This window comes from Phaethon aethereus, assembly GCF_964289735.1.
Source record: "Phaethon aethereus genome assembly, chromosome: 18".
In the NCBI taxonomy this organism is placed as follows: domain Eukaryota; kingdom Metazoa; phylum Chordata; class Aves; order Phaethontiformes; family Phaethontidae; genus Phaethon; species Phaethon aethereus.
In genome coordinates this window covers 8831928-8850937 of record NC_138594.1, presented here as the reverse complement: position 1 = coordinate 8850937, position 19010 = coordinate 8831928, and the positions used below count along the sequence as shown (strand labels likewise).

The 19010-nt window shown below is 39.3% G+C and overlaps 2 protein-coding genes across 2 annotated transcripts in view; one reads left to right on the top strand and one right to left on the bottom strand.

Annotated features, from left to right (window-relative positions):
* Nucleotides 1-13593, bottom strand: part of STXBP4 (syntaxin binding protein 4) — a gene marked incomplete at both ends in the record, with an annotated part of 70613 nt that extends 57020 nt beyond the window's left edge. The window contains 8 exons of the mRNA XM_082008197.1: nucleotides 12-144; nucleotides 702-831; nucleotides 1494-1579; nucleotides 3807-3881; nucleotides 4726-4795; nucleotides 5800-5895; nucleotides 6094-6167; nucleotides 13556-13593. Coding sequence (XP_081864323.1) covers nucleotides 12-144; nucleotides 702-831; nucleotides 1494-1579; nucleotides 3807-3881; nucleotides 4726-4795; nucleotides 5800-5895; nucleotides 6094-6167; nucleotides 13556-13593 — 702 coding nt within the window. The remainder of the gene's footprint in view (nucleotides 1-11; nucleotides 145-701; nucleotides 832-1493; nucleotides 1580-3806; nucleotides 3882-4725; nucleotides 4796-5799; nucleotides 5896-6093; nucleotides 6168-13555) is intronic.
* A 2386-nt stretch (nucleotides 13594-15979) lies between these two features.
* COX11 (cytochrome c oxidase copper chaperone COX11) lies at nucleotides 15980-18145 on the top strand (the record flags this gene model as incomplete). The annotated part of the gene is made up of 4 exons (XM_082008282.1): nucleotides 15980-16339; nucleotides 16431-16586; nucleotides 17354-17479; nucleotides 17963-18145. 4 exons carry the CDS (start codon nucleotides 15980-15982, stop codon nucleotides 18143-18145), a joined length of 825 nt encoding a protein of 274 aa, XP_081864408.1.
* Between the last annotated feature and the right edge of the window lie 865 nt (nucleotides 18146-19010).

Sequence of the window (19010 nt, the reverse complement as noted above, 5' to 3'; positions counted from 1 at the left end):
AAGGTCTTTACCTTATGACAATCACCACCAGGGATGATTTCTTGAATATACACCAAAGGTCCTTCATTTCTGTTAATTCCTCCTACGATATTCAAACCTAGGCTTGTTCCTTTGCAAACAGAGATAATCTGAAATGAACTATCCCTACAAAGGGAAAGAAAACTAGAATTACTTTGCAGAACTAGATACTCAGTAAAGACTCAAGTGATATAGTATCTTCATGTTCTTCATTTCACAAGTATGTAGTACTGCAACAAATAGAAATAATGGACATTTAATCTCCATGTTCAAACACTACACTGCCTACTTACTACAAAATCAGCACGTTTAGGTGTTACTTCTGGCCATTACAAAAAGAATCGATACATTATTTTACAAGACTAAAAGCTCCTCTCCACTATATATATCCAAGGCTTATGGGAGTACCTAGGTACACATAAACCAGAAGCATTAATTCATTAGGATACACTAAGATCAAAAACCAATCTAATTAATCTACCCACCATGAAAGTAATAAATAAATGAGAAAAGTAACTTATTAAAACTGAAAGTTTGCAATAGCAATGGTATAAGTTACAGAGTTCAAAAAACAAAAAAAAAAAGTTGAATACTTAGTGCTCAACCCAGAATTTCCCTGACCTGCCAAATACAGCATTTTCTACAGTTCACACCAGAGAGTTACAGTGAGTTTTGGAAATTACTTTGCAAGCTTTGGGGATGGTGCTGGGACAGAATTATTTCTGCTGGTGGTCGTGGTATTATCCTTCAGAAGCAACTGAGGACTCTGTGACCTTGAGGATGACCCAGAAGAAGAGCTGTCTATAGATTTTGCTGAAAGAAAAAAAATAATGAAAAAACGAAATAAAACACATTTGGGGAAAAAGCACAAAATGTCAACTCATGTAAATGAGTTCAGTAGGACTATTTTCATGTTAGATAAGCAATCAGACAACCAAAAAACCCCTTAAGTCTACACAGATAAGAACTGTGAGCCACCCAAGGTTCTTTAAAACATAGCAAGCGATGATTTTTTTTCAAACTGGGTGCAAAAAATAGTATCTCAACTGATTTTCCTCAAGAATAATCACTCATGCCATATAAAGGCATCCTAATTAGGCAACAAATCCATACGGATTAGAATGTATGGTATTCTAGCTCAAATTTTTATTAGTACTTCGAAATCTTATGGTACGTTTCATCTACAAATACCAAATGCTTTTCACGTTATTCATTAATTAAAATTGCTGAAAGTAGGTGGTAGTATATTTATTTTAAGAGTTGGGGAAACTGATACACAAACCCCTCAAGTTGCATGTTTAGACTACAAACTAAATGTTAAAGTCTAAGCAAACGTGTGTTTTGCCTGACTTTCAGTCACTTCCTCCAATATACCCTCCCCACAAATGAAAAGAGTTTTAAGTGCAAGCTTCTACTCCACTGAAGTATGACTACTGTCCTACAGGATTATGTCAGGCTAGGAGGCAATCCCTCACCAGCTGATAGTTGTGTTGGAGAACTTCTGGCAGAGCTGATGTCACTGTGAGAGCCGTACTTATCCATCAGGTCAAGAAATTCTTTCCTGTGGCAATAAAAAGATCCCTTCATCAGGATTTGGCATTAGTTTAAATGCACCCTTTGAAACTCGCTACTGTTTCTACTGCACAATTAACGTCCCTCAGAGAAGGAAGCTCAACCTCGACTGAAAGAAGAAAGGCTTCTCAAACGTTCAGAAGAGGCAAGAAAAAGATAATGCAATACAGAAGGATAAGGATGGAATAGCAATAGACTATGAATGAAATGGACTATTGGTAGAAAAATTTAATTATTACCTCTCTTTACCCTGGATTTCAAAACTTTAAAAACTTGTAATTCAAGTCAACTACAGATAACAAGACAGAGGTATTACTTAGGTCCAGAACACGTTACTTGTATTAGTAGGAATCAGATAATATACCCATAGCATACTCATGTTTTTAAAGAATGCTTTTAGTGCAACTATGCTGCACAAGATCCCAGAAGAGACTGGCAAACAAAGATGTGGCACCTCAAGAAAGAAGATAGACGAAATATTTATTATTTATTCAAGAATGAGTAAAACATATGCAAATTTGTAACTTCTATTTAGCTCTCTCAGAAATTTGCAGCCTATTTCATCTGAGGTAGATACCATTATACATAAAATATTGTATGTGCTTGGGCTTTGTTTATTTTTTTCGTTATGAAATCTTTTTTAAAAAAACCCAACAGATGAAATAAAGAGCAGTTCTTGGTCAGGTGTACTGTCAAAAAAAACCCAAACAACAAAATAAAAGTAGGAGTTCTTTGCACAAACCAATCATATTGTAACAAATTGGCAAAAAAGCAGCAAAGATGTACATCCTGTATTACATGCATTAAAGAGAAAACAAAAACTCTTGATCAATCTAACACTGAATGCAGCCTAATTAAAAAAAGTGTTTACAATCTGAGCTATGATTACCTCGGTGACAACAGATTGAAAAAATATAAATAATCTAGAATGATGTAAGCCAGAAATGTCAGCAAATTAATATGACAGAATTAGAGAGAGAGAACATAAATGAACTGATTGCAGAGAACGTAATTCCAAGTAACTCCAGGGACTGCAGAGGGTTGCTGAAATCTGCTCGGATGCACTATTTTTTAAAATATGACAGAATTTATTGAACTAATGCCAGACCCAGGGAATACAAGTAAACACAGCTGAGTATAAATCAAATAATATTCTAGCAATGTACAGTCGCAAGATATTAATTCATAGGTGTGAGGGACTGTACATAGTGACAAATTCTGCACAGGCATACCACCAGACTGTAAAAGGACTGATGGATTTTAATTATTCGAGGAGTTTAGAGGAACTAGGTCAGTATGCTTTAGATAAAAGCAGATTAAGAGTGGACCTCACATATATCTAAGCAGTCTGAAAACAGGAGAGATCAAAGGCTACAGACTGATTTAAATGTCTGTCAAATATAAAAAATAAAGGAGCAGAAAGAGGAAGCTTAAATCGGACAAAAGGCTAAAGGAATTTAGAGAAAATTCCTTTATGGAGAGATTATTCTGTAAGTGGAACATCCCAGGAAAGGCAAATAACAGCAGACACTCTTGCAATGATTATTAAATACAGTTACACAACAGCCATTTCCTCCAGAGATTTAAGTCAAAAGGGGATACAGACCTGGATCCTAGCATTTCCGATGATCCTCTGCCAATACTGGTTTATATGCTTAACTTTAAACATCCAGGTCAAAGCAATATTTAACATAAATGTCCTTATAATGGACATATTTTGGACTCCTTGCTGCAGTGAACAGTTAAACCTACTTATGCAAATTAATTCCAAACTCATTAAAGATTGAAAAGCAAACTTCTGAGGGGAAACAATAACTAAATCTGCCTTTTTTTCAGAAGGCAAGGACAGATGAAATCATACAGTTTTGTGGTACTGTAGGTCTAACAGATTCCTCATTTTTTATTATTTTAAGATGTGAGAAGTTTTACAAAAATTATCACAGCAAATAATTTCTAATGGTATTAGCTGGCAACATAACATTTCAATCCTCTTCATTAAACTGAAATTGGCCTGAGCTTGCTACTTCAATTGATGCAAATGGTCTCAGAATGAGTTGGTATCAAATACTACACAGGAAAATGTGCCATGTGGTGCAATTTTGTGATTAAAACTAATCTGAAGAAAAAACACATGCAAGCCTGCCCACCCAACCTTAGATATAATATTGGCTTTTTATTAGTTTTGAGGTTAAAAAAAAGTTTTATTTTTCTCTTACTTTGCTTCTTCATCTCTGGCAACTAGCAGAGACATGTGATTAGATGCTGATGCTGTTCGCAAGATGTCAACAGCCCTAGAAGGGGGGAAAAAACAACCAAATAAATATACCAAGATGCTGGCAAGAAGTACATGGTAAGCAATGCTGAAAGAGCAGGAAAATGGACAAATCCTTGATGTAGTTAATCATTTTGACTTCCAGATAGAGAGCAAAAAGCTTGCCAGCAGCACAATCCAAATTAAGCATTGAAGAACTGAGCAAAAGACAGACTGTGACGAGTCTGTGCCTGCTGACAGGAATAAACTGGAATTGCCCTCTTTCCCTTTCCTTTTGCCCCATCTCTCCTTCATCCATCCTATTGCCCTCCTGGACTTCCTTCAGGACTAATAGCCTACTGCTGCTCGGCTGTGCTTCACTGCTCAGGATTTACCTCAGCAATATATACTGTAATTTTTAAAATTTTAAATCTACGTCCCCAACACTAAGCTGCATTGATCTCAGGTGATCCAGCTATAGAAACCATCCAATACATTCTACAGATTTTTTTGACAATTTCTCCTTTGTTGTCCCATGACAATGATATTCGTTAGCTGCATCATTCACATTCACCGGTATTGAACTAACAGACAGATACAAAAATATTAACAGCTTAATATGTTTTAATGCTATTTTCACACACATTCTATAATCTACATCATTAAGAAACTAGCTTGTTCTGTCATTGCAAAAGCATATGAAGTTCTGTCACTTTTCCACAATAATTTTGCTGAATTAGATTTATAGGATAAATTAATTGCCAGTTGAACTCCAAGGACCTCAGTGGAGTTGTGCTCTTTTAGTCAGTGGTGGATAATGTCCAAAAAATCTACATATAATATTCCAAGCTCTAATAAACATTTGGTAATCAGTACAAACATACCTTTCATTGGTTACTCCAATTAAGTTTTCTCCATTGACATCCAAAATTAGGTCACCAGTGAGCAAACGGCCTTGTAATGAAATCAACAGTAATACATGAATCAGCAGGAAAATGGTGAACGTATTCTATCACACAGTAATAAAACAGGGCTTTTTATTGCATTAGATCACACAAAATTGAAAGAAACAACCTTATGACTTCTAGCAGATTAGGTTCTGATCCTAATGAAGCTAGCTTACTGTGGTAAGACTAACAGTCACTAACACTATCAGTCTTATTAACCACAGAAAAGCCACTGAAAATTAGTGGGTTTTAGCTATTTGTATTATTTACACATAGCACAAATATTTGTGTGACTGGAATTTATATTTCACAGTTGTGGAATTAACTTTCAGCTGAATTTTGCTCTTTACATACATGTAAGTTACCACGTATAGATACATTAATGTTCTATACATTAATAAAAGACTTATAAAAGATTTTTTTAGAACCAATTGTATATGTGACCTTCTGCAAATCTCAAGTTTAGGAACTATCACTCCTGAAGTAGGTTTAGGTTATTTTAAATGATCATTCTGCAGAAGACCAGATGGAATCTCAAAAAACCCCATATACAGACCTAGGACAGAAGTATATTCTGTAACTTCAGTATTGCAAACTCTACCTAGTATAATTTCTTCTTTCCACACCGAACATCTTAACCGCCATTTAAAAAAAAAAAAAATAAGAACTCATTAAAAATACTAGTTCTATAAAGGAAACATCACTCTCATCCCTTACAAATTGAAAGAGGTTCAGCATCTCAACACTTATTTAGCAGTGCTGAACAATTGCCACTTGCATTCACACCAGCCATACCTAGATATGAGCACATTTTCAAGAACTGAGAGTATTAAAATCTTTTCCCGTGAAGGTTCCAAGTTTCATTCCTCTCTAAGAGTAAGCCACAACAATCATGAATCCTGACTAAACCATGCTATTTTAAATATCCTTATCCACAAAGTAAAACAACGAACTTCTTTTGACAGCTTTTTATATGTAGTGTGTTTGTAACAAAAAATAAAAATTACTTACTATCTACAGCAGCAACACCTCCAGGTAGAATTCTCTTTATGAAAATCCCATAATCTTCTGCTGTTTGTGCCCGATAACCTCCAATAATTTTAACTCCTGCAAAACAAGCAAAAGAAAAAAGCAAGAAATTGGTTATTGCACCCACTGTGCTAAATGGATTTACAGTCCAATCCATAAAAGCCAGATAAATTAAACTTCTACTGATGACAGTGTGAACTGGAAAAGCTCACCAGGTGCTTTTAGGTTTGGTTTACTCTCAACAGAGAGTAACCAGAGAATGTGCAATCTAATTACCTAATCCATTTTGACAATCAGAAAAAGAAATGCGGTGAACAGCTCGATTGATTCCATGAGGGCCCATGATAGTCCTAAGGAATAAAATAAAAGTCATTAAAGCCCTGTTACAGAAACTTATGTAGAGCTATGTTAATATAGAAGAAATTACAGTGACCATGTTTTTAACTCTATATACAAACCAAACCCAGTCTTCCCCGCTGACAACTTCATATTGTTTGATACCTCTGCGCCACCCCTTCCCCCAATGAAAAATCAATCTCCTCATAACAAATATAAGATAGCAAGGTACAATGAAGTAGTATGTAGTTTACTTCCTTTTCCCCCAAAGCATTTCAGGCTGAGTTGTGAATCCCACTTTGTTTATAATAAAAGGATTATGATTATATAGAAACAAAATCCCACAACCTGGTCATCTTAGCATTCAGGCAAGAAAAGCATATCATAGCGCCTTAGATCAGGTAATGAATATTAAAACAAAACCACAGATAAGACAGTGTATACAAAAATATTTTCTAAGATATCCAACATATAAGTTTGTGGTTATTTATGAACATAATCTTCTTCCTACAGTCTTTCAGTTCTTCACTTAACATTGTTTTATTTCTCCTTTTTAAAAAAGGCTTCTTTCCAAATTCTATTGCCTGCTTCCCTATGCACCCTCCCATCCCAAGACAAAATACCAGGACGATACTACTTGAAATTGTCTAAAGGCAGATGAGTATTTTGGAGGCAGTTGATAATGCTAAAGAATTAAGGAAGGATAAATGTAAAATTAGATTTCTGAAACCTAAATTTACTGTTCCATCAGAAACACGACCGGCATACTGCTCTGACAACGCAGTGTTAAGAATTCCTATAAATCCAGATTACCCTTTACCATTTTGTATTTTAATTTAGACGAATTATTATTTAAAAAACCCAAGTTGTATCATAGCTCCTTTATCCTCCCACTATACCATTTTTGGAGAAGACTCACCAGATCCCTTCTAGAAAAAAGCAGAAGCACCACTTAGGTTTTTCTGCTTTGACCTACATATTGTTCTATATTAGACAGAGAGTTGCATTTTCTAGATCATGACGTTAAAGTGAAGTGGAACAACTAGAATTCATTAGCAGCAGGGAAAAGAAGATCAAAGTGGAGGACATAGTGACCCAAATCCCACCACGCAACCAAATCCAGCACACAGCCTGAACTCCATGCCTGAAAGTGGGTATTTCTGCAAAAGCCGGAGTACATGTAATTAAAAGCTGCCACGCCAGAGGGAAGAGAAAAATCCAGAAGGCCCAAATGTTCCTAAATTCTAGCACCAGGCAAGAGATCCAGCTTCTAGAGAACATCCATAATTCTTTTGGGTTTGTATCAGAAAACAGGATGAGTTTTTTTATCAAGGGATATGCAGTTGCTCTGAAAAGCAACAATTTGTTCCACAACTTCAAATTCCCAAGTATTTGCAAAATTATCCTTTGCTTTAGAAAAGTTGGCCATAAGAACAGACCTAATAATTCATCTGTAGAAACAAACAGGAAGCCTATGCTTCAAACATTGTATAATTTTCACTGTAGCATTTCCTGAAGTATTTGTTTCATAGGCTAAAAAGAAATGATGAAACCTCGTCAGTGTATTTGGCCACCGACAAGACTGCCCATGACCTTGCTACTACGTGGCAGAGCATATGGCACTTCGTAAAGCTAAGAGTGAACCACACTGCTTTTGATTAATCACAGTCTGAAAGGAAGAATAAATCCTTAAGTCTGCTATTCCTTTAACGAAACTTTTTTGATAAACTACCTCGACACTACAACTGCAGAGTATTTTGCATTACTTCCTAGTCCTGCCGCTTCAATTATCCCGTGAATTTAAATTGTTTTGAAGCTGAAAGACAACATACTAGTCATGTTCCTTACAGGTCTGTCCTGATTTGTATCCATCTTTGAAAACTTAAACAAGGCACAGGGATCTTTAAAATAAGCAGACAATTATTCTGTTTGTTTTATGTCTTGCTTTTTGCTACTACTGTTCTGTTTCTCGCTCTGCCATGCTCTCAGCAGTTTTCACATAGCAGGTTTTTATTCAAATAAAAAAGCAAGAACAAATCTTATTTCAACTTGCACAGAAGTTTACTTTTGAGAAGTTTTAAAAGATCAAATCTCAGACTTTAAGTCTGAAGTTCAGAGTTCACCAGAAATCGTAGAACCTGTTTATATACTGCCATATAAAATGTCCATGAAATATGACCAAATCTAGGCACAGAACACTTAATAGGAAAGGACCTACATTTCTAGAAGTAACAGGCAATACTTTCAAAAGAGAGATCCTAACTAACATAGAATGGATTCTGACAAAGAGGATACAGAGAGTACACAAACTAATAATTCACAATGGAGAGGAATAAGATATCTCTGAAACAGTGAAATTGTCCTGATGTTGCCACCTACAATTAGAAAGAAGTGACACTTCGAACAGACACCTTTACAAGGCATTCAGTTGTGTTAATGCTTTAAAGACTGAATCCCTCCAATACATGAAATTTAAATTTACTTTATCACATAAAAGTAAAGACAAAGCTCTTCAAATGCCCCGAATTTGTTTAGCATATCACATAATGCTTACTTTCGGTGTTGGTTTTTCTCCCGTATAACTTAGAGATGGATCTTCAAGTCAAGCTACTTGTCATAGTTCTAATAAAATAAACAGGGCTTTAACAGTTTCACTATAAAAGGCTTAGATTTAGCACCCATCCAACATTTATTTCATGTTATCATTATTTAATATCCATGAAATGTTAGACTACTTCCCCCAAAACATTAGAAATATGCCCAAGAGTATAAATAAGGAAATAGGCTTCTAAATCAATTGGCAGTAGTAACAAAAAATAATCTCAATGTTCTTTGTAGAAAAAGGTGCAAACGAAATAATCAGATATCATTGCTCATTCCTCGAGAAGTCATGCGAAAATACTTGTAAGCAAGCTTTTAGCACACAGAGAAGAAAAGATGTGAGGCAACAGATGAAATAAACACAAGCAAGACTCTACAAAATGTACACTATAACCCTGTTACACTAAAATATACTGAACTCAAACGCCAGCTGAAGTCCTGGAATGCTAATAGACTAAGTATGCATAATTCTGTGCAGATGTTCTAATAAAGGCAATTAAAATTACATCTTTCATACTTTTTTCTACTACTTTTTAGCAGCATACATAAGGAAGTTCAACAGCTTTATGTTTTATATATTCCAGAGACTTAGCAGTACAGATGGCTCCAGATATTCTTTTGAACTGCATTCCTGAGAAATTAGTCATTCATATGCACAAACAAAATATTTACCTGGATTTATCAATGGAAGAATAATACCCTTCCCTCACAAAATAGATACTACTTCACACCCAAACAAAAATCTAAATTATAAACTCTGCCTGCTTATGAAAAGAAGCTGAAAATATCTACAGCTTTTAAATTGTCTTTACTGTACTCTTCCCAGTTACAGACTAGAAAAATGCCGTCAGAACCTAATGGTTAAGCATACCAGTACAAGAGAGAAAGACCATCAAAACGCTCTGGTTCATCTTCATCTCCTGGTGAGAGTAAGGACATTCTTCAGTACAGCAGCAAAGACAATGACAAAGCAATCAAAATACACTGGAGGTTTCCAATTCGGCCAGATAAAGGTTACATGCACGACAATTTATGCTACTAACTAAAAAAAGCCAAACAGAGAGAGCTTGAGACGAGTGTCTCTGCCTACTTAATCTTCTCTGTAACTCTCTGCGTCACATGGACTAATTCACCTACCGAGGTGATGTTTACTTTTCTCTGTTTGAAATGACAATTTATAGAAACTTTAAAGACTGATAAACATAAAGGAGAGAAAATGTACTTGTATTTACTACAACTGTGACTATGCAATCTATATCTAGCAGCCAAAGGCAAATGAAATAATTAAAATAACTTATTTTCTGATGTTCTTCCAATAATTTCTTTACATGCTCCCTCCAAACAAGGTCAAAAGCAGTAACTCATGACCTTCCTAAAGCAATCTTCCTACCAGACCGGACTATGTACATCCACACACAAAAGGGAAAGCCAAGAAAGCAGACAGACTGAAAGCATTAATGAAACAAATGCCATTATGCTATTACTTTGCATTCTTAATCATGGTATTGACTTGTGTCAAGCTTTAACGTGGTTTTTAGTCTTTCAATATACAACAGTCAAAAGTTAACACAGAATTTGCGTTATATATTTTCTCTAGACATATCTGGGTTTTTTTGGTGAAAACAAATAAAAATAGTGAATTTATATCATTACACTGAGAATAATCTAATTGAAAAAGTAAAAAATATACCACTGTTCCCAGAGGTAAGGCTCTCTTCTGATACGAGGCTTGGTCTTGCAGAGATATGCACATTTTCAGAAGTTCAGAGCTTCTGACATCAGTTTGGTTAACTAGTATTTTCTTGCAGGCTACATCAGAAGATGTACTCCTATTACTCCCCCTCTTGCTAAAAGATCTTAAAAAGATTACAGTTTAAAATGAAAACTAAATATTCTGTGTTCACTCAGGGCTTTGCTTAAGTAGAAAGGTGAATCCTCTCTAGCAGGGAGTAACCCTGTGATGAGACAGCATCTGTCAACGTCTAGAGCTGCACAGCAGGACAGCTTGGCTACGCTTATCTCATGCGCCTTTTTTTTTTTTTTTAAAGCTGTAGTGACTCTGGTTTCATTAGCACATAATCGTTCTGGGGAGAGGATCTTTTTGCTTATAGGCAACGTGCTAGTGTTCAAATGTAGAGGTCAGTCCCTACAGCCTGCAACCTACAACCTACACACACATGAGGGGCAGAAGGGTAAACTGACCCACCACAGATTTAGGAGCTGATCAATGATAGAAGTGGGAACCTAAAGCAGCCTTCCCAATTCCCAAAGTGTGAAGAGTTTCCCAGGTGCCATTTGGATTGCTCACATCCATTCAGTGATGAAAATTTGGCCTTTTGTGTTCTTTTCCCGATCAGTTTAACTCCACTGGTGTTACTGGCATTACAGCGCGATGAAAGAAAAGCCATTGATATTTTAAGCATCATATCAATTAGATTTGCTCTAGGCAAGGTTACAGAAGATAAACCAATAGCCTTTCTCCAACAAAATTGTCACTGTTCTTAACACCAGTGGAATTCAATTTGTGGTATCAGTGTTCAGTAACATTTGTTAAAACAAATCACTCAGACCAATACGGCTTGTATCCAGTATCATGTTTTCTGCAATAGAAACACATATCACACCCCCCCAATTAAAAGTATGACTCAAGGCTATTAATTTCATTATTATAAAGCAAAAAATTATTTTTATTAAACCAGGCATGACAAACTTACCAACAATTTAAGCAGATATAAAGTAGTATCAAGCTTCTTATTGCTCCCACCTCTTTTTATGAGTTCTCATCAGTAATACATCGCTTGTTCAAACCATTGCTCCTCCATCCCTTCTTCAAAGTAAACTATGCGTTGTTCAGCTTCCTGAACTCATCCCCAAGGCTTCTATCCCTCTTTACTTTAAAATTCTGCTGCTGTTCTGTTTTTAATGTTTCTAAAGAACTTATATAGAAAAAGGGTATTAGTGCTTCTTTTGCAAGTTCTCTGCCTTTCAAGAACATACTCAGGGGAACACAAATTACTTTTTACTTCCAGAAAGATCTAGGAATAATGTAACAACTTAAAACTCCATAAAACCTGACAGCAATAAGTAAGACTAAATTTGCAAGAGACATCATTTGTTATCTTATGCAGCAAACAAACTAAGATTCTTTTTCAAACAGCTAGTAAACTATTCTATTCTGGCGACATTATTAGTTATGACTCACCTTTCCCAAAGGAAGTTTTGTAATGCTTTAGCAACTGAGATAGATTACAGGATAATTTAGCAGATGACAAAAAGATTTACAGAACCTTCGGAAGCAAGATTCACAAGATCTTTTTGTTACAAATAAAATAAAGGTCTTTTACAAAAATCCTATACAAGTCAATTACGCAACTGTAGCCTTTCGGGTTCACCAACCCAAAAAGTTAAAAATTCATTGTAACACTAAGGACCACAGACAAGAGAATGCTGTATAGCATGAACAAACACTTGCTTTTGATCTATCCAAACCCACTAATTATTAAAAATACATTTTGCTGATTAGGTCATAAAGATTAAAAAACCCCATATCTCATTATATGGCAATTGTTAAATATTAAAAAAAGCTTGAGCAACACTGTAATTGTGGAGAAGCATGAATGGTTTGAGGCAAACCCCTTGTGTAGAGAAGAAAAGTATAATTTAAAGTTTAGGTAAACCTCAATTAACATCTAACCAAGTACATTCCTGAAGCATTGTGCATTGATACTGTCTACCAGGAAAAAAAAAAGTATAGAAAATCATAGTCTTCCATCATCATGTAGTTGAAGTGCAGTTCTGTGCACCTTTCATGTTCATCTTATATGAAAAACTGCCTTTGGAATACAGTGATCTAGTACCTATTTATATAATACACCTTCACGTGAATCTAGCAGGCCATAGCTGTTTTAAAGACGTATCTTTGTATCACATACCCTGTATTTCCATCAGACAAGCACAATGTTTGCTTCTTCATATCCCAGAAAAAAGCCAGTTAATTTTTGTAATGTTTTGTAGATTTGTTTAAAAAAAAACTTAAGCTATTTATGAAATGGCATAATTCAAAATCTCTGCTAAACTGTTGACAATACTTTTGAATACTATTTGTTGGATTCTATTGCAAGAGCACAGCAAACACGATAGTCCAGCAAGAACTCTCTGTGCCTGTTTTTAATGATGGTTTTGATGACAGCGTTGGCATGCTTACTCAGCGGTTTGGGAAGGGTCTAGAGTTATGATTTTCAATCATGACTGAATCCAACTTTTAACTTCTAAGTGGATAACATTATGGTTTATAGAAGGAATATAATTATCATTATATATCCCATGGAGGTGGTATGGAATAAGATGGTTCCAAAGCACTACATATAAAACATTAAAGACAGGCAGACATAGTATTTTGAAAAAGTAACGCATTATAATACATAAACTCCAAACAGTATCTTACGTTACTGTGGTTACCCTGTATGTACAGGGAAGTAATTCACTATATACAAGTATGTTTTCATAGTTGCAGAGGCATTAAGGAATTTCTATGCATGGTTTTATCTCTACAGAACCAGTACAAACCAAGTGCTGATTAACTTAATGAAAAGCTGAGGAGGTATTTCTTCCCTTTATGTGTTAATTCACAGGTGTTGCAATTAGCTTTTCTAAGAAGTTGCTTCAGACTCTTTCAATATCAAAGTTATTTTTCTTTAAGACTTCATCAAAACAACATCTTACTAATGAAACTGCAAGAATTTTCATATTACAATCCAGTAACTGTTTTATTCCTGGGTGTGGGGAAAAAAAAAGTACTTACTTTTTATCTGAATTTGTTAGGGGCTCTGTACCGGACATCTTCTTAGGTGCACTATTTTAATAAAGGTTCAAAATGAAGAATTCTGACACAAGAAGCACTGGCTCGTAATGGGGATAATAACTGCTGTAAAAAAGGAGAAACCACTGTTTGAAATTTACACGGCTAGGTTTATTTTCAGACACTGACAACAATTCTTATTTATTACTGACTAGCTGAAATCAAGTGGAAAGGAGAACTCTAATGACAAAACAGATACACTTCAATGCTGAAAACAGTAAGCAGTTAACAACTCAGACTTCACTGTATATTGTGCCAAAACATCTGACATCCTAATTTCATCTTAATTTATGAGGTAGGAATTATGGTAAACCTGAACCCCCTGTGATTAAAATTTTCTAAAAAATGAAGTAACTGAGATTACAGTTCCAGGATGAAGTAATGTAACTGCTCAAGACAAAAACAATCCAATTTTTTTCCAGCGAAGATTACTGGGGGAGGGAATGTTGTTTTGAACACTGTAAGGTGTTTAGTGTCTTGTTTTGTCACTTTTTTTTAACTTGCTGTCTAGTATTCGGTGCCTATGCAATTCTCACGTGAAGTATGTAAGACGTAGGCCAAAACGCACACAAAATGGGGTTATGTACCACTAACGTAGCAAAAAAACAGTAACTCAGATTGTATTTTTATTAGCGTGTACAACAGGTTGACAAGAAATACAATCCTAAATGTACTGAGCTACAATCATTTGAAAAATTACTGCAAAAGCTCTAACGCAAAAATATCTGTTTGTATTAGCAGCAAATCTTCCTGAGCTCATGAGCTCTACAGCTAAACCTGCACATGGCCACAAACCAGAAAAGATATTACTCCTAAGACACAGTACAAGGGGGACAAGGAACCCTCCAAACAATGCACAGGCAGAAGATGGCAACAGGCGCTAGTGGTACCAGTGACACACTACAAACCTGGGCTAAAATAAAGTAGGCTCCCTAGGTGCACAGTGTCAGCCTCCACAAAAACACACCGACCAACTCCCACAGGTTTGTATTTCTGTATGAAAAAAACTGTTAAATTTACTTTGGAATACCACAAATTTTGCTGCAGTAAATGTTTTCAGATCTCTCACTGAAGGATCAAAAATAACACCATCTAAATACAGAGGAAAGGCCACATACTGCTTCGCTCTGGGCTTTATCATTCCCTTATTCAACGCAACTAAATGCAAAAATGGAGCAGTATCAGGAACTGCCAAAGTCAGGGTGTGATTCACATTTGTAGCGCCAGCACAAGTGAAAAGCAGCGCTCTAAAGCAATACATTCAAGCGTTGCCACAGCAAACTTTGCTACAGTGCCTGGGAAGGATGGCTGTATTTCTGCGTTTCTCTGATCTCGCCTGTGCTGAAGGTCTCTCTGTTGACAAACAGCGCTCAATCACTTTGCGAGCTGTCAATAGTTGTGCCTAAATAAAAACAAATCCACAAAAACACAGCGAGAGGAAACTAACCATGAACCAAAGCACCACTGGGAAAAATAATAATCGGTGTCAGCCTCCAGCAAAGAGGGAGGCCCGCGGGCAGACAAAGGGATGAAGTCTCCTCCTCCTCCTCCGGCACTGCCCGGCACTGCGCGCTGCCCGCTGGCTGCCTACAGAAGCGCCACGCTCAAAGATGCGGCACAGGGGCACAAGGGTGACTTCCAAGCGCCCAGAGCCCCAGAGGGCCCAGCTGGGAAGGTGCTCGTGTCCACCACCCTGTCCCGCTGCCGTCCGTGCACTCCTCCCCGCATCGCCCCGCGGAGGTACTTAGCGGGGAAGCTCTCCCGCCGTGCTGCGCTAGGTTAACCCTCTTCTGGCAGACTGCTCGGTCGCCCCGCTGCCGTCCACGCCAGCCCGCCGGACTGGTCGGACACGGCGGTGCGGGGGCCCGCTGCGGCCACCAGCCCAGCAGCGGCCCCGGGGGCGCGAAAACCCGCCGGCCCCGAGGGCTGCGACAGTTACCTCAGCACGTACACTACCGCCCGCCGGTCCCGCTGGGGAGGGAAGAGCAACCGGCGGGGTCTGGCGGGAAGCCCCCGCGCCTCCGAGGGGTGAGCGACGGGCGACGCCTCAGCGGCTGCGCTCCCGCCCCTCAGAGGCGCGACGGCGGCCCGCCCGCCCCCCCACCGCGCAAGCCCCAGCGTCTCCTGGCGAAAGCAGCGCGCGGCAGAGGCCCCTCAGGCCGACGCGAGTGCAGCGGGCGGCCGCTGAGGCGGGGCGGGGCGGGGCGGGGCGGGGCGGGGCGGGGCAGCCCCACCCCACCCTCAGCAGCCGAGCGCCGCGGGGAGGAGGCGTGGCGTGCGGCTGAGCGACGCGTGCGCGGACTGAGGGCGCCGCCGCCTCTCGCGAGAGGAGTCGCGCTCCGCCCGGCGCCGGCAGCCGCGCGCGAGATGGGGTTGTGCGGGCGGGGCTGGGCGCGCTGCGGCGGCCGGCGGTTCCCCGCGGGGCCGTGTTCGCTCTGGGCCCTGGCGCTGGCACGGGCCCTTCCCCGGCCGTGCCGCACCGGCGGGTGGGCGCCCCCGCGGTCGGAGGGGAGGGCTCGGTACGGCCTCTGGGCGGCGGCGGCGGGCGGAGGGCCGCCGGCCCCGCGGGGGGCCCGCGGGCTGCGGAGTTCCAACCCCTTCACCCGCGGGCAGGAGGAGGAATGGCGGCGCCGGAACAGGTCGGCGCTGGCTTACATCGCCGCCGCCGCCGTGGGCATGGTGGGCATGTCCTACGCGGCCGTGCCGCTCTACCGCCTCTACTGCCAGGTACCGGGGAGCCCCGCGGCCCGGCGCTGCCAGTTCCTCCCGCCCGCGGCGGCCGCCGGCGCGGGTCACTCACTACCTTTCCTTCTGTCAGGCGACGGGCCTGGGCGGAACGACGGGCGCAGGCCGCGGCTCGGAACAGATCGAGAGCATGGAGCCGGTGAGGGACCGGGTCGTCAGGGTGACTTTCAACGCGGATGTGCATTCCAGCCTCCAGTGGAACTTCAGACCCCAGCAGAGCGAAATCTACGTGAGTGACTTCGGTTTCTCCCTCGCACAGGGCCGCTCGCGCCTGGAGCCGAGGGGTGGGAGCGGCCGGTTGCGCCGCGGTACGTTTCTGTCACCTGGGGCGCTGCGGCCTGCATCGCGTGGCTGGGCCCGGACCTGGAAAAGCGCATAACGGGCTACGTTGGTCCCGGGAGCTTCCACTGCGGAAGTTTTTGTACACCTTAAAGTGTGTGTGTGTGTATATATATGTATAAAATGCATGTGGTGTAGCTGTGTATTTAAACCTGTGAGGTTTTTCCAAACTTTCCCCCTAGTACTTTCTTTTCCTGCCTCTATCTTTGTAGGACTGTTTTTATATTTAAAAAAAAAGAAAATTTTAATCTAACACCACTGTTTAAAATTAGTTCTTAATAAAAACTCTCCAAAGGAGTTATGCTTCTTAATTAGTTTCTGAGTCCAGTATTGGAAGAGTGATAACCTTAAAAACAAAGTGTACACCATGTATAAACTCACCTGTTAGAAAATCCCTGTGTGCTGCTCAACTGCTGAGAATAATAGAAGTCTCAGTGGCAAACTTGGTAAGAAATGCACATGTATAACATTACTGGTGCTTTTAGTTTTGAATGGGGGTGAATTGTCTAGAAGCAAAATATTGGGGAAGTAGTGAAGAAACCAGCTTGAAACAGCTAACAAGAAAACAAACTCATTCTAGCTAAAGTCTAAAGAACTGTGTTTGAGGGGTAGAGGGCTGCAGTGGATTAAAAGTCACTCTGCATTTACTTTATACAGGTGGTACCAGGAGAGACGGCACTGGCATTTTATAAAGCAAAAAATCCTACTGACAAACCAGTAATTGGAATCTCTACCTACAATGTAATACCCTTTGAAGCAGGACAGTATTTCAACAAAATACAAGTAAGTGTGAACAAAGCAAAGATTATGTTTTCCTTTACATGAATGAGAATAGTTAACCATAAATTAACTTTTCTAATTTTAGTCCTGGATACCATTCTTTGTATGCCAATATTCTAAGAAAATACTTTGGATTTTTTCAATGAGTTCATTCTTAGCCTTACTGTCTTCATAACAAGCTGCAGTACATATCCAATGAGAGTAGCTCCCAAATACATGATACTTGATACCACCAACTTTTGAGGGCAGGTGGTAATGATGTGAGTTAGTCTGGCCAATTTGGACACTTCATTAAAAGCTGTTTTCCTGTAGCACAAGAGGAACAGAATTGCTGTCTCGTTGCTCATAGGGTTGATCCTTCCCAGGATTTTAGGGATGTACAGGGAATGAGAGTTGAGTTTAGAAGATTAAGTTTTCTGTCATGTTGGCTGAGATGAAGTTTACCATAGTTGCTATTGCCTAATTTTTTTCCCCTCCCGCCTGCAGTGTTTTTGTTTTGAAGAACAGCGGCTAAATCCTCAAGAGGAAGTGGACATGCCTGTCTTTTTCTACATTGATCCAGAATTTGTGGAGGACCCTAAAATGGCTAAAGTTGATTTGATCACACTCTCTTACACCTTTTTTGAAGCAAAGGAAGGACAGAAGTTACCACTTCCTGGATATCACTAATGGGCAATCTGTACACAAGTTGACTTCTGCTACCTGACTACCAGTTTTGAAACTGTTTTTCTGTGGAAGGAAAAACTGCAGGAGTACTGTGCAATATGAGATTATATTACTAAACAACCAAGGGCACATGTTGCTGTTATGAAAGGATGTATTTCTATTTTTTTTTTAAACTTAATGTAGTTGGAATATTATTTCTTAGGAATAGTATTTAGTCATCAGACAATAGAAGGGAACATGCTGTTCCTGGAAGAGAGAGGGTTTTCTCAAGCCATCTTTTATAAGATGATGTTTGTTATCTGAATACTGTGAGGCCAGCTTTTAAATCCAAGTGTAAACTGAGATCTGTATTTAAATAGAGAGGAAAAAAAAAAGTTTATTAAGCATCTAAAATTGCATTGCTGGCTCTGAAGAATAACTAACTTCCATGTGCCTGTTTCTACCTTTTTAGAAAGTATAACTTGATCAGTTCATGAAATCTCAAAACTAAGTTAGACTGTATCGCTATGGAAGCTTCCCATGGCACAAGAGGATATGATGATTCAGAAGGTGATGTACCCTCTCAAATTATTACTGAATCAGTAGTTCATTTGGTAAGAGCAGATTGCTCTCAAACTGTTATCATCTGAATGAGGAACAGTAATTTAAATGTAAGCACATCAAATCTGTGGTATGGTTTCCATTTAGAAATACCATCTTCAAACTTCGATGTTGTGTTCAGCTCATTTAATCTGTACTGCTAATGACTGCTCTTTCACTCCACAGAGGGCTGTACACTGGGCATCTCTGCGCAGGGACAAGCTTGGCTTACGTATGAAATGCTTTGAAGGGAAAGGCAGTACATAAACAACTGCTCTAAATTGCAGGC